The 15,487-nt window shown below is 42.5% G+C and overlaps 1 protein-coding gene across 1 annotated transcript in view; it reads right to left on the bottom strand.

The window, feature by feature from the left end:
- IKBKE (inhibitor of nuclear factor kappa B kinase subunit epsilon) overlaps positions 1-15,487 on the bottom strand; it is a 126,505-nt gene that overhangs the window by 55,453 nt on the left and 55,565 nt on the right. The window contains exons 7-10 of the mRNA XM_075335706.1: positions 6,678-6,788; positions 3,501-3,680; positions 3,203-3,399; positions 89-153 (exon numbers count right to left, since the gene is read on the bottom strand). Coding sequence (XP_075191821.1) covers positions 89-153; positions 3,203-3,399; positions 3,501-3,680; positions 6,678-6,788 — 553 coding nt within the window. The remainder of the gene's footprint in view (positions 1-88; positions 154-3,202; positions 3,400-3,500; positions 3,681-6,677; positions 6,789-15,487) is intronic.

Raw genomic sequence — 15,487 nt, 5'->3', positions numbered from 1 at the left:
ATTTCACCATGTGATAAGATATCTTTGTGAATCCAGGGTATTATATCATATTAAAGTTTGAAAATAATGAGAGATCATTATGACTTACTTTTGCAATAGAACAGTCAACAGAGACCTCAACTGTGGCCAAAAACCGGGGAAAATCAGATGCAGCTGGAAAGAAGAAGTAAAGTTCATCACTTACTGCAAGTGGTAACTAGCTTTAAATACCTGGGAATACACAAACAGATGACCATACACTAGACCTACAGACGAGTATAACACCACTTCTGGAGCACGTTAAACTTAAATATAACTTGTGGAGCAAGCTACCCCTGTCAGTGGTTGGCAGAATAAATTTAATCAAAATGATATTACTTCCAAAGCTTAGTTATACACTACAATATAGTGCAGTATCAGTACCCAAATCCTTCTTCTCAATGTTGAACTCACTTACTACCTCTTTTATATGGGGGAAATCCAGACCCAAACTTCGGTTATCCATTTTACAGAGATCCAAAAGACTGGGAGGGATGGCTTTACCGGAGTTCTTCCTCTACTACCTCGCGGGACAGCTTAGGGCACTAGAGACTTGGATACCTGGATGTCAGCTGCCAAACTCTGAGAGTCACTTGGCACACGCGACTGGGACTGATTGTTTAGTGGGTTTTCTGGAATCAGATGAACTGAGAACACCACAGCAATTACCCCTCCTCAGGTTGACAAGATTAGTCTGGTGACAAGCCAAGAGGGTGGTACACTTCGAAGGGGTGGTGGTGGAACTCCCATTATGGGGGAATAGCCACTTCCATACTCTGAGAGATCACCCCTCGGCGCAATTCTGGGCCACTCACAGCGTCAGTGCATTAGGTGATCTTTTTGTCCCGGGAACCACAACCTTCAAGTCCTTTGAACAAGTCCAGATTGAATATAATGTTCGAAGATCACAGTTTTTTAGATACCTGCAGATTCGCACAGCGATTCAATCCCACATACAGAAAATTGGAGTGAGGAAATTGATATCATCATTTCCTATGATAGGTATTCTAAAATCACAAGGACCTCGAGGCCTAATCTCAGCTATACAGTTAGGTCCAGAAATATTTGGACAGTGATACAATTTTCGCGAGTTGGGCTCTGCATGCCACCACATTGGATTTGAAATGAAACCTCTACAACAGAATTCAAGTGCAGATTGTAACGTTTAATTTGAAGGTTTGAACAAAAATATCTGATAGAAATTGTAGGAATTGTACACATTTCTTTACAAACACTCCACATTTTAGGAGGTCAAAAGTAATTGGACAAATAAACCAAACCCAAACAAAATATTTTTATTTTCAGTATTTTGTTGCGAATCCTTTGGAGGCAATCACTGCCTTAAGTCTGGAACCCATGGACATCACCAAATGCTGGGTTTCCTCCTTCTTAATGCTTTGCCAGGCCTTTACATCCGCAGCCTTCAGGTCATGCTTGTTTGTGGGTCTTTCCGTCTTAAGTTTGGATTTGAGCAAGTGAAATGCATGCTCAATTGGGTTAAGATCTGGTGATTGACTTGGCCATTGCAGAATGTTCCACTTTTTAGCACTCATGAACTCCTGGGTAGCTTTGGCTGTATGCTTGGGGTCATTGTCCATCTGTACTATGAAGCGCCGTCCGATCAACTTTGCGGCATTTGGCTGAATCTGGGCTGAAAGTATATCCCGGTACACTTCAGAATTCATCCGGCTACTCTTGTCTGCTGTTATGTCATCAATAAACACAAGTGACCCAGTGCCATTGAAAGCCATGCATGCCCATGCCATCACGTTGCCTCCACCATGTTTTACAGAGGATGTGGTGTGCCTTGGATCATGTGCCGTTCCCTTTCTTCTCCAAACTTTTTTCTTCCCATCATTCTGGTACAGGTTGATCTTGGTCTCATTTGTCCATAGAATACTTTTCCAGAACTGAGCTGGCTTCATGAGGTGTTTTTCAGCAAATTTAACTCTGCCCTGTCTATTTTTGGAATTGATGAATGGTTTGCATCTAGATGTGAACCCTTTGTATTTACTTTCATGGAGTCTTCTCTTTACTGTTGACTTAGAGACAGATACACCTACTTCACTGAGAGTGTTCTGGACTTCAGTTGATGTTGTGAACGGGTTCTTCTTCACCAAAGAAAGTATGCGGCGATCATCCACCACTGTTGTCATCCGTGGACGCCCAGGCCTTTTTGAGTTCCCAAGCTCACCAGTCAATTCCTTTTTTCTCAGAATGTACCCGACTGTTGATTTTGCTACTCCAAGCATGTCTGCTATCTCTCTGATGGATTTTTTCTTTTTTTTTCAGCCTCAGGATGTTCTGCTTCACCTCAATTGAGAGTTCCTTAGACCGCATGTTGTCTGGTCACAGCAACAGCTTCCAAATGCAAAACCACACACCTGTAATCAACCCCAGACCTTTTAACTACTTCATTGATTACAGGTTAACGAGGGAGACGCCTTCAGAGTTAATTGCAGCCCTTAGAGTCCCTTGTCCAATTACTTTTGGTCCCTTGAAAAAGAGGAGGCTATGCATTACAGAGCTATGATTCCTAAACCCTTTCTCCGATTTGGATGTGAAAACTCTCATATTGCAGCTGGGAGTGTGCACTTTCAGCCCATATTATATATATAATTGTATTTCTGAACATGTTTTTGTAAACAGCTAAAATAACAAAACTTGTGTCACTGTCCAAATATTTCTGGCCCTGACTGTATATACTTACCTGTTGTCGGTGTTCTTTCTTCCATATTCTATTCCTCTTTCTATCTTGTTTTCAAAATATGGTCATGCTGATAGAGCTGTTCTTATGCTCAATATAAAATTAGATATATATGCAAATGATAAGAAGTATGGATAATAACATTGTTCTATCGTAAGTGCTAAAGATATTATGGACTTTATATGACTGTTCATTGTTATATTCAAATATTACTATCTATATACTGAGCTATTTTTATATGGCAAATGTCAGTTGTACCATGTTTGAAATTGTTAATAAAACGAAGTTAAAAAAAAAAGTTCATCACTTAGCTGACATGCCCAAACCTCATTTTCCACAGTACCTGATTGGAAGGTAGGAGACCCCATTGGTAGACCATTGGTAGATCCAATGTCCTAACATTAATACAATTGGCAACATTATATAGGGGAAAAGGCAATGGCAATTTTATGGCTTCTAGAACTCTCCTCAACTTACGGTCTTTGTAAGTCACTCCCATTGGATCTTCACTCTCACAACCAAATAAAATGAATGGATATTGTTCCGTTGTCTTAGAAAGGTGCTGAACTTGTAACGTCGGACTAATGGGATGCAGATGACCTTCATAGAAATAGGTCTGCCTTTCTGGCAAAATTCCAGTTTGCTCAGTCACAGTTTCCATAAATACAGCCAATCTTTTGCAAGAAAAAATAAAAGGAGATAAGGAAAATATACAAGGGATGTATACAGTAATACATGGTCACTTTTTATATATCATTATCTTGGTATAGCTTACGAGTTATAATGATGTATGTAAATCTTGTGCATTTTGGCATGTGGTAAGGAGAAGACATGGATGACCATCCTCTCTAGAATGTTGTTGGTCTCAGCAAAGAACTGATCAAAGCCCCAACATTTCTCCTGATCAGCTTCGAGAATGTTTGGAAGGATGGCTTTTAACTGGGTCTTCAATCCTCTGTAAATCAATAGAACAATTAAAGCCTATTAGTGGTTGTCGGATAAAAGTATGGATGATTAATAATGTAGAAATGCATTAAAAGAAGGTGAGCATTAGACATGGGACAAACTGTGCTCAACATTATAAAGAGATTTAGTTAAATGATGAAACAAATTTTGAGATCTTAAAGAATATTGTTGGGATTACACATTACTATTGTTCCATATTGTTTATTATCCATCAATGGTAGACAATAATGAATCCCATTGAGAAGAGGTGGGACAGCTTGATTCGCACTTCCCAGTGCGGCAATGGTCTGAGGATATTGGGCAGGAGTGGGAGAACCACCTATTATCCTGACGGCATCCACTGCACTTTTTATGTTTAGCCAGCTGGGCGCAACATTACATATACAGCATGCCGAAAGTGACGTACCACCAGACTAACTAATCAAAAGAGGCATGGATGCCATCAGATAAAAAGACAAAGAGCAATAAGGCCTTATCCAAGTTACTCATTAAAGGTACCGTCACACTAAGCAACTTACCAGCGATCCCAACAACGATAGGGATCGCTGGTAAGTTGCTAGGAGGTTGCTGGTGAGCTGTCACACTGCGACGCTCCAGCGATCCCACCAGCAACCTGACCTGGCAGGGATCGCTGGAGCGTCGCTACACGAGTTGCTGGTGAGCTCACCAGCAACCAGTGACCAGCCCCCAGCGCCGCGTGGAAGATGCTGCGCTTGGTAACTAAGGTAAATATCGGGTAACCAACCCGATATTTACCTTGGTTACCACTGCACGGAGCTACACGTGCAGAGAGCAGGGAGCAGCGCACACTGAGCGCTGGCTCCCTGCTCTCCTAGCTACAGCACACATCGGGTTAATTACCAGATGTATGCTGCAGCTAAATGTGCACAGAGCAGGGAGCAGCGCACACTGAGCGCTGGCTCCCTGCTCTCCTACTTACAGCACACATGGGGTTAATTACCCGATGTGTGCTGCAGCTACATGTGCACAGAGCAGGGAGCAGCGCACAATGCTTAGCGCTGGCTCCTTGCTCTCCTAGTTACAGCACACATCGGGTTAATTAACCCGATGTGTGCTGCAGCTACATGTGCACAGAGCAGGAGCCGGCAGCACAGGCAGTGAGAGCGGTGGAGGCTGGTATCGAAGGTAAATATCGGGTAACCAAGGACAGGGCTTCTTGGTTACCCGATGTTTACATTGGTTACCAGCCTCCGCAGAAGCCGGCTCCTGCTGCCTGCACATTTAGTTGTTGCTGTCTCGCTGTCACACACAGCGATCTGTGCTTCACAGCAGGAGAGCAACAACTAAAAAATGGCCCAGGACATTCAGCAACAACCAACGACCTCACAGCAGGGGCCAGGTTGTTGCTGGATGTCACACACAGCAACATCGCTAGCAACGTCACAAAAGTTGTTCGTTAGCAGCGATGTTGCTAGCGATGTTGCTTAGTGTGACGGGGCCTTTAGGATAGAGAGGTAAAGTGCTCATCGAATAGGCTTGTGAGAGCCACAACCACTATAATAGTGGTAAACAGCTGCTGCAGTATCCAAAAGGAATCTGGTTACAATGCACAGGAATGGATGATTCTGCGCTTCTGAGTTGCAATAAAGTCCAAGAAATCAGGATCATTGAATGTGGTTTACTGTCAACGCGTTTCAAAGTCGATGTGACTCCTTCCTCAGTGCACCCATATGTCAAAACATTTCTACATATGGGCTGCTGAGGAAGGAGTCAGATTGACTTTGAAATGCGTTGACAATAAAACACTTTTAATGATCCTGATTTCCTAGACTTTATTGGAACTCAGCAGTACAGAATCATCCAATGGATGCCATCAGGTAATAGGCGGTTCTCCTGCTCCTGTCCAGCAGCCATAGACCACTGCCATGACCAATAGAATGGGATTTGAGAATTGATTCACAGTGTCTACTATTGCTGCCTTTATTTCAAAGATGAGAATACTGTGGTGCTGTGATCATGAACAGAAGAATTCCACGGTATGAGAGGTATCCTCCTGTAAGCCTTAAAAAGTAAGATATGTTGAAGCATTCATAGATATTGTCACAAGGTGATTGTTAGGATAGCAGGGGGCAGGGGCTTCTATGCTGTCCCTCATGCTAGTAGACCCTAAGCTATCCCTAAATTCAGATTTATTCCTGATGGTGGAGATGCCTGAGTCCCAATCTTGGCAATGCTCCTGACCAGTACTACTCGGATACCCCTCATCCATCAGGGAAGGACAAGGCAGGAGTGTGATGGAAAACAGTTAAAGACAGTCAGGGGAAAACCAAAACTCTGACACACTGCACACACACAGGAATAGACAATGGAGTAAAGCAAGAGTAGGAAGGTAACAAAAAAAGGCAACAAGGGTTAACTCCACAACTGCACTCAGCAACCAGTATAACAACCACCAGATAGTCTCGATCACTAGACCAGCTAAGAAACTATACTGGCATAGATAGAGGGATCTATCTCGCCAGCATATATAGGAGGGAAGCAGATGTGACTGACTTCCCCATAACAAGTGATCAAAGGAGACTAACAAGCAGACTATCAGAGATTAACTCTTGCTAGCCTGCCTATGAATTATCACTCTGCAGGTCGACGCCCGAGTATGCCGGTGTTGATCACAGACACCAAAGATGTTATCGGGCAGAGTGTCAGAATCAGGCAGAGTGTCAGAACAGAACCCGAAGCAGCCATGACAGTCGGCAAAGATTGTAAAAATCTCTGTGTGATATACATTTGCCTGAGGATTCTACTGTCATAACTCCAACATCGAGCTCTGAACAGAGGCTAAATGAGTATCCATACTCAAAGATAGCAGCTAATTGCTAGGGTTCTCAGCAGCATTATGTTTAGTCAGCTGATGGCTTGAATAATTGAGTTATCCAGTTAGGTCAACACTTATAATAATATTTTGTCCATAATATTCCTGTATTATACACATTCTGTGAAACACACATTTATTATGCGTTCTTACTCAGAAAGGCGACAGGACATCGGCAATTCATAAATCCATTCAATGGTTCCATTCTCCTTCCGTTGCACTCCTGCTATGGCACCTGGCGGCTTTTCTGCTGTAATTTTGTGCCTGAATATTAATAAGAGATATATATTATTAATGTGATATTTTCATTTGCTTTTTTAGTTTTGCAAGTCATAATATTTTAATATATCTAGATAAAAAAAGGAACCAAATATTCAACTATGGTAGCCTGTCTTACATACTGAATATATGACATATACTGTATCTTCAATAGGACAATGACCAACTTATGAAACCGCACTGATATAGTCACAGCGAGGAAAAACTAATAATCACAGCAATGACCAAATACAGCAACATCTACAGTATACTCTTATGTGGTCATCCCTAATGACCACTCTATTAAAATAGATTAAAGTAATCCGTAAAAGACAAGTAATACGCCATTTAAACAATAAAGCACTTAATAGTCCTATTATAAGAAATAAGCAGCCGAAGAGCACAATTATGCTGATTCACTGGATGCTTGTAATGTAATGACTATAATATCCATCTCTTGTAGATACAGCCAATTTAATACATCACTCATCAGGGGATCAAAGCAGCATTTTATATCTGTGGGAATAGAACAGTCTCACTGTGCCAACATGGGTTCAGCCCATTTCATTGACCCGTAACCTAACACCAAACGTCAGTCTTATCATGGATTTAGCTAGGGAAGGACAAGGCAGGAGTGTGATGGAAAACAAATAAAGACAGACAAGGGGAAACCAAAACTCTGACACATTGCCCACACACAGGAATAGACAAGGTGAAACTCAGGAGAAAAGCAAGAGCAGGAAGGTAACAACAAATATAATAGATATTAATATTTTTATATATATATATATATATATATATATATATATATATATATATATATATATATATATATATATATATATATACACATATATTATATATATACACACACACACCTACAAACTATTTTACTTCTATATATTTCTTTATTTATTGCTTTGGGTCTAAAAACTAACAGACAGGTAGTTGCTAACCTGTCTGTTCTGCTACTCAAACTGCTCCAGCCTGTGATTCTGTAGCTTCCGATCTTTCAAGTCTTTCTTACCCTCCAGTTATTTTAAGCCAGTGCATATTAGTTTATAGGTTGCAAGTGTATGCTGGATCTAACTGAGTCTGAAAAGTTGATAATAAATTCCAAAGGTTCATCAGAGAAGAAAACATATCAAACTGGAGCTGAATTGGAAAGCAGTCATTCTTCCTTGATTCTTATCTCTTATGGGAGGAAAACAATTCCAGCAACTTTGTCCCAAAAATTATTTTCTTAAAACTTGTAAGCTTAATTCATAGTATTAAAAACAAGCATACATGTTAAAAACATGAACAGCCTACGCATTTCAAACTTAGGAGTTCTTAAACTTGGCCATACATACAGTACAGACCAAAAGTTTGGACACACCTTCTCATTCAAAGAGTTTTCTTTATTTTCATGACTCTGAAAATTGTAGATTCACATTGAAGGCATCAAAACTATGAATTAACACATGTGGAATGAAATACTTAAAAAAAAAGTGTGAAACAACTAAAATATGTCTTATATTCTAGGTTCTTCAAAGTAGCCACCTTTTTGCTTTAATTACTGCTTTGCACACTCTTGGCATTCTCTTGAGGAGCTTAAAGAGGTAGTCACCGGAAATGGTTTTCACTTTACAGGTGTGCCCTGTCGAGTTTAATAAGTGGGATTTCTTGCCTCATAAATGGGGTTGAGACCATCAGTTGTGTTGTGCAGAAGTCTGGTGGATACACAGCTGATAGTCCCACTGAATAGACTGTTAGAATTTGTATTATGGCAAGTAAAAAGCAGCTAAGTAAATAAAAACGAGTGGCCATCATTACTTTAAGAAATGAAGGTCAGTCAGTCCGAAAAATTGGGAAAACTTTGAAAGTGTCCCCAAGTGCAGTGGATAAAAAAACAAACACTACAAAGAAACTGGCTCACATGAGGACCGCCCCAGGAAAGGAAGACCAAGAGCCACCTCAGCTGCGGAGGATAAGTTTATTTGAGTCACCAGCCTCAGAAATTGCAGGTTAACAGCAGTTCAGATTAGAGACCAGGTCAATGCCACACAGAGTTCTAGCAGCAGACACATCTCTAAAACAACTGTTAAGAGGAGACTTTGTGCAGCAGGTCTTCATGCTAAAATAGCTGCTAGGAGACCACTGCTAAGGACAGACAACAAGCAGAAGAGACTTGTTTGGGCTAAAGAACACAAGGAATGGACATTAGACCAGTCTAAATCTGTGCTGTGGTCTGATGAGTCCAAATTTGAGATCTTTGGATCCAACCACCATGTTTTTGTGCGACGCAGAAAAGGTGAATGGATGGACTCTACATGCCTGGTTTCCACCGTGAAGCATGGAGGAGGAGGAGGTGTGATGTGTGGGGGTGCTTAGCTGGTGACACTGTTGGGGATTTATTCAAAATTGAAGGCATACAGAACCAGCATGGTTACCACAGCATCTTGCAGCGGCATGCTATTCCATCCGGACAATGATCCCAGACACACCTCCAGGCTGTTTAAGGGCTATTTGACTAAAGGGGCTTTACACGCTACGACATCGCTAATGCGAACTCGTTGGGGTCACGGAATTGGTGACGCACATCACCAGCATTAGCGATGCCGGTGCGGGTGACACCTATGAGCGATTTTGCATCGTTGCAAAAACGTGCAAAATCGCTCATCGGTGACATGGGGGTCCATTCTCAAAAATCGTTACTGCAGCAGTAACGAGGTTGTTCCTCGCTCCTGCGGCAGCACACATCGCTCCGTGTGACACCGCAGGAACGAGGAACCTCTCCTTACCTGCCTCCCGGCCGCTATGCGGAAGGAAGGAGGCGGGCGGGATGTTACGTCCCGCTCATCTCCGCCCCTCCGCTTCTATTGGGCGGCGGTTCAGTGACGCAGCTGTGACGTCGCTGTGACGCTGATCGAACAGCCCCCTTAGAAAGAAGGCGGTTCGCCAGTCACAGCGACATCGCCGGGCAGGTAAGTAGTGTGACGGGTCTGGGCGATGTTGTGCGGCACAGGCAGCGATTTGCCCGTGTCGCACAACAGATGGGGGCGGGTACCCACGCAAGCGATATCAGTACAGATATCGCAGCGTGTAAAGCAGCCTTAAGAAGGAGAGTGATGGGGTGCTGCGCCAGATGACCTGGCCTCCAGTCAACAGACCTGAACCCAATCGAGATGGTTTGGGGTGAGCTGGACCGCAGAGTGAAGGCAAAAGGGGCAACAAGTGCTAAGCATCTCTGGGAACTCCTTCAAGACTGTAGGAAGTCCATTTCCGGTGACTACCTCTTGAAGCTCATCAAGAGAATGCCAAGAGTGTGCAAAGCAGTAATCAAAGCAAAAGGTGGCTACTTTGAAGAACCTAGAATATAAGACATATTTTCAGTTATTTCACACTTTTTTGTTAAGTGTTTCATTCCACATGTGTTAATTCATAGTTTTGATGCCTTCAATGTGAATCTACAATTTTCAGAGTCATAAAATGAGAAGGTATGTCCAAACTTTTGGTCTGTACTGTATTTGTCAGTGACCAGATTTTATACCACAAGCAAACAAAGATCATTAACATTCAAGGACACTCCCCCTTCCCTCATGTGATTGGATAGCACTACTCTATTAGTTATATCACTCCATTCTTTCTCTAATATTTCTAAATCCAATATCTATTTGTGGGAAGACACAGCACAACGGTATTCATGGTAATTTATTTGTATCAAAATAAACAGAAAAAGGACCTAAATCCTAAAATTACTATTTTTTCAACTAATTACAGTAAGAGGTATGATAAGAGCATTAATATAATACGTAAGAATCTGCCTATCCTCAAATCTGATGAGACTAAAAGAAATATTAAAAGATGGATGCAAATTTGTTCCTAAAAGGGCTATAACAATTGGAAATATGATTTCTCCCAGTCAGCATCTTAATAAAATAAATAAAAGGGCGGAAGATACATGGCTGGCAGTTAGGGGTTCCTATAAATGTGCCCAAAAAAAATGTAGCATTTGCCCTTACATGGTAAACAAAAATAAAATGTGTAGATCATATACTAATGGCAGTAAACACAATATTAAATCATTTTTTAATTGTAATAGTTCATTTTGTGTTTACGCCATCCAATGTACAGCATGCAATCATCAATATGTAGGTTGTACGAGCCACACATTGAAAAAGCGTATAGCAGAACATATATATGACATATCTAACATTAGTTCACGTAGTCCATCAGGAGCATCTCGTCACTTCATAAATCGGCATTCAGGAGACACCAGTACTTTAAAGGTGACAGCACTGGAACGTGTACCACCTCCAGTGAGAGGGGGAGATAGAATGTGGATGCTGTACAATAAGGATGCGAAGTGGGTTCTGAAACTAGGTACTAGAGTTCCAGATGGTCTGAACATCAAAACTGATCTGATATACCTATACTAAAAAGGAAGAAGAAAGGGGAAGGGAAAGAAAGGGAAGCAAAGCAAAAAAAAAAAATTCTTGTTTTTTTTCACTCCGCAAAGTTGCAAGCGAACTAATAACTTAAAATGTTGAATAGAAATAAATTACCATGAATACCGTTGTGCTGTGTCTTCCCACAAATAGATATTGGATTTAGAAATATTAGAAAAGAAATGGAGTGATATAACTAATAGAGTAGTGCTATGCAATCACATGAGGGAAGGGGGAGTGTCCTTGAATGTTAATGATCTTTGTTTGCTTGTGGTATAAAATCTGGTCACTGACACATATGTATAGCCAAGTTTAAGAACTCCTATGTTCGAAACGCGGAGGTTGTTCATGTTTTGTTTTTTTTAAACCGAATTTTTATTTCTTTTCTTGTAATGGTAAAATAGGGTACAGAATGAAGAAAATAAGGGTCAACAAATCAAAATATCAAATAACATAGTCTCTACAATTTATCGATCAAATATTTGTCACGGTCATCAAATTTGCTCCTTCCCCTTCTTCGTCAATGTATATTTCCATTATTCAGTCTCCGCTACCCCCCTTCAGCATTCCTTGATAACTTGTTACAAACATTACTTGTAAACACTATCCCTCCCATCCGCCCCTCCCCTCTCCATGCGACACAACCCAGAATTTGGCCAACTATACTTTCAGCTCGCACAGGGACCCTGACAGGTCTTCCTTAATGTACCATTCCGTAGACACAAATGTGGACATTATTTGTATTTTTTCTTCTCTAGAACATATAACGCTTATGAACTTTCTCCATTTACTGAAAAATGTTGCTGTCATCCTTTCTTTACACCTCTCCACCATCACCTTCTCCAACATGAGCGTTTTTTTCAATTGATTAACAAGTTCTTCTTTTGTTGGTATTTCCTTCACCAGCCACTTCTGAAGAATAGCCCTTTTACTTATCATTGCTATATCATGGAAAAGATTCGGTAACTTGTCTCCCCCTTTCTCTCCCTCCTCCCGATGCTGATAGTGAAATAACCAGACCATTGGATCTAACTCTACATTTCTATTCCAGATTTTCCTCACTACCCCTTAAGGCTGCTTTACACCAGACAATCTATCGTGCGATAGATCGTCGGGGTCACGGTTTTTGTGACGCACATCCGGCATCGCTGGCGATGCCGGCCTGTGTGACACCTCCTAGCGACGCAGTATCGCTCACAAATCGTGAGTCGGGTACTGCTCGTTAGGTTCCATAATATCGTTTAATTTGGTTGATCATCGTTTCCGTGGTAGCACACGCCGCTCCGTGTGACACCACGGGAACGATGACCAGCTCACCTGCCTCCCGCGGCCGCCGCCGGCTCTATGTGGAAGGAAGGAGGTGGGCGGGATGTTTACATCCTGCTCATCTCCGCCCCTCCGCTTCTATTGGCCGGCGGCCGTGTGACGTCGCTGTGACGCCGAACGTCCCTCCCACTTCAGGAAGTGGACGTTCGCCGCCCACAGCGAGGTCGCACGAGAGGTAAGTATGTGTGACGGGGGTTACTGACTTTGTGCGACACGGGCAGCGATTTGCCCGTGACGCAGAAAGGACGGGGGCGGGTACGATCGATTGTGAAATCGCACAATCGATCGTACCATGTAAAGCAGGCTTTAGACTTGTTTCCAAAATCTTTCAATCCTTTCGCACTGCCATATCCCATGATATAGATCTGTTTTTTCCATACCACAATTTGAACAACTCATCATCTTATCTGGATGTCTTGCATTCAGTATATTAAATCCATAGATAGCTCTATGTATGATCCTGAATTAGGTATCTCTTAGTTGTTCATGTTTTTAACATGTATGTTTGTTTTTAATTCTATGAATTAAACGTTTTAAGAAAATTATTTTTGGGACGAAGTTGCTGGAATTTTTTTTCCTCTCATGGATTTCCACTTTTGAACAAGAAGTTTTGCTCTCCGTGCACTGCCCTGGAACAATGATCCATGTCTAGATTGAACATGTGAGCTTATCTGATTCTTCTCACTGCAAGCAATCTTATCTCTTACGGGTTGACTCACAAATAAACAATAAGGTACCTTCACATATAGCGAGATCGCTAGCGAGATCGCTGCTGAGTCACAGATTCTGTGACGCAACAACGACCTCGCCAGCGATCTCGCTACGTTTCTCACATAGCAGCGACCAGGCCCCTGCTGTGAGATTGCTGGTCTTGTCGGAATAGCCTGGACCATTTTTTGATCGTCGAGGTCCTGCTGGGCAGGATGCATCAGTGTGTTTGACACCTTACCAACGACCTTGTTGACGACTCAGAGCTCAGACACATACAGCCACGTAGGCATGCATTTGCGTTGCCTATTCCATGCCTCGTAGCTCCGATTGGTGGCCGCTACTGCGTTCTGATTGGTCGGTAGGCACTTACGTCCTTTGTTGCTGATTTGCAGATCATAGTTCTCCGGGCTGAGTCTCCACGCCGATTCATTTGTCCTTTGTTCCTGATGGCGTGTTGCTTTGAGAATCGTAGCTGCGACTCCACACCAATTCATCTGTTGTTCAGCCGTTCTTCTGACAGCTATACTCCATGTACATGGTAGGCATTGTTTGGGGTCACAAATGCGTCAAATGGGGTCACAAATGTGTTTCCATTTTGACTTTACACCTATTTACTATCATTTTTATTTCAGTTGTCTTGCAATAGCCACCAATCGGAGCTGAGGGGCGCGGAAAAGTCAACACAAGTACAAGCCTACGTGGCTACAGCTTCACACACTATGCCCCTAATCGAGGTCTGAATCGTCACACTGGGTGCCGTGTGACAGGGTTCCAACGACCACCGAGATCGTTTACAGGTCGCTACGGTCGCTGTATCATTGCTGCGTCGTTGGGAAGATCTGACTGTTTGACATCTCACCAGCGACCACGTAGCGACTTACCAGCGATCCTTATTAGGTCGTATCGTTGTTGGGATTGCTGGAAAGTCATTAAATGTGACGGTGGGCTTTAGGCTATCACATCAATTCCAGCACCAACTCCTCCAACACCTGCTTCCATCACTAGGCACTGTTATATACATTCTGTGGGCGGCGCTAGTGATGGAGACATTGGAATCAAATGCTCTGAGCGGCGCAGTCTTTGTTCAACCACTGAGAATACAGTGGCTGAGATCTTTAATGCTGTGCAGTGTGGTAGTATGGGTGTGTGTGATGTTCAGCTCCTTGCCTTGTCCAATAGGACAGCACCACACCTTACTAATACTCCCGGTTTACTACTGGGAGCTGCCAGATGTAGTTCTGCTTACCTGGCATACATCAATAGATTTAATCTACTATTGTTGTAGTGCTTTTTCCTGTTAAAGAAAACCAGTCATATGAAAAAGCTATTAACATAGTGAGTGGTGGCTGTAAGCATGCCCCGAACCTGACTGACAGCCGGGACTCTAGAGATGGCTGTCAGTCAGTGTCAGTGCATGTTTACAGCCGCCGCTTACTAGGTATTGAGCGGTGACTGAAGACGTGCCTCTATGACTCATTGAAACCGAAGGCTACTGGGAGGAATAAACTTAATTTCCTCCCAGTAGCCGTGTTTTCAGTGTAGTGGCTGCACAGCTTTAGAACACTACTAGCTTGAAGAGTAGCCTCATATCTGCAGGCTAATAGCATTTGGGGACAAGACAGGTTTGCTCTAAGGATCTTGGCTCTTCTCTGACTACTCTTCAGTCCTGATTTTTTAACTTTAGGGCTCATGCACACGTTGCCGAATTTCATGCATTTACGCTGCGTATTGCACCGTAGCGTAAATGCATGCGACCTGCGTCCCCTGCGCAATCTATGAAGATTGTGCAGAATCCATGTGCACGTTGCGTTTGAGAGCACAGTGATTTGGATGCCAAAATTTTGTTCCAAATCGCTGCGTTCTAAGAAGCAACGTGTCACTTGGATGCAGCTCCTGCTCTGTCTATGGGAGAGGCTGCATCCAGAGCGCATGAAATCAACTTTTTTTCTGCAGAAACATTGCATTCATTACGGAGTGTTTCTGCAGCAATTTGACGCGCACATGTGCTGTCAAATCCCCGCAGAAATTTCTGCAGGGACACGACGCAACGTGCGCACACAGCTTTACTGCTCTGCTGGTTCTGAGTTGGCTACCTTACCAATCTTCTATGTCCAGTAGTTAATTCCATTTGGGGTGACAATAGCATAAGTAAAGTAATTCAACACAGAATCAATTCACCTGAATAAGGATGGACATGTCCTAAAATTAGGAAATTAATTCAGCTGCAATTCAATTTTA

Source organism: Anomaloglossus baeobatrachus, chromosome 2 (genome assembly GCF_048569485.1).
Source record: "Anomaloglossus baeobatrachus isolate aAnoBae1 chromosome 2, aAnoBae1.hap1, whole genome shotgun sequence".
Lineage (NCBI taxonomy): Eukaryota > Metazoa > Chordata > Amphibia > Anura > Aromobatidae > Anomaloglossus > Anomaloglossus baeobatrachus.
This window is presented reverse-complemented; position numbering and strand designations above follow the sequence as displayed.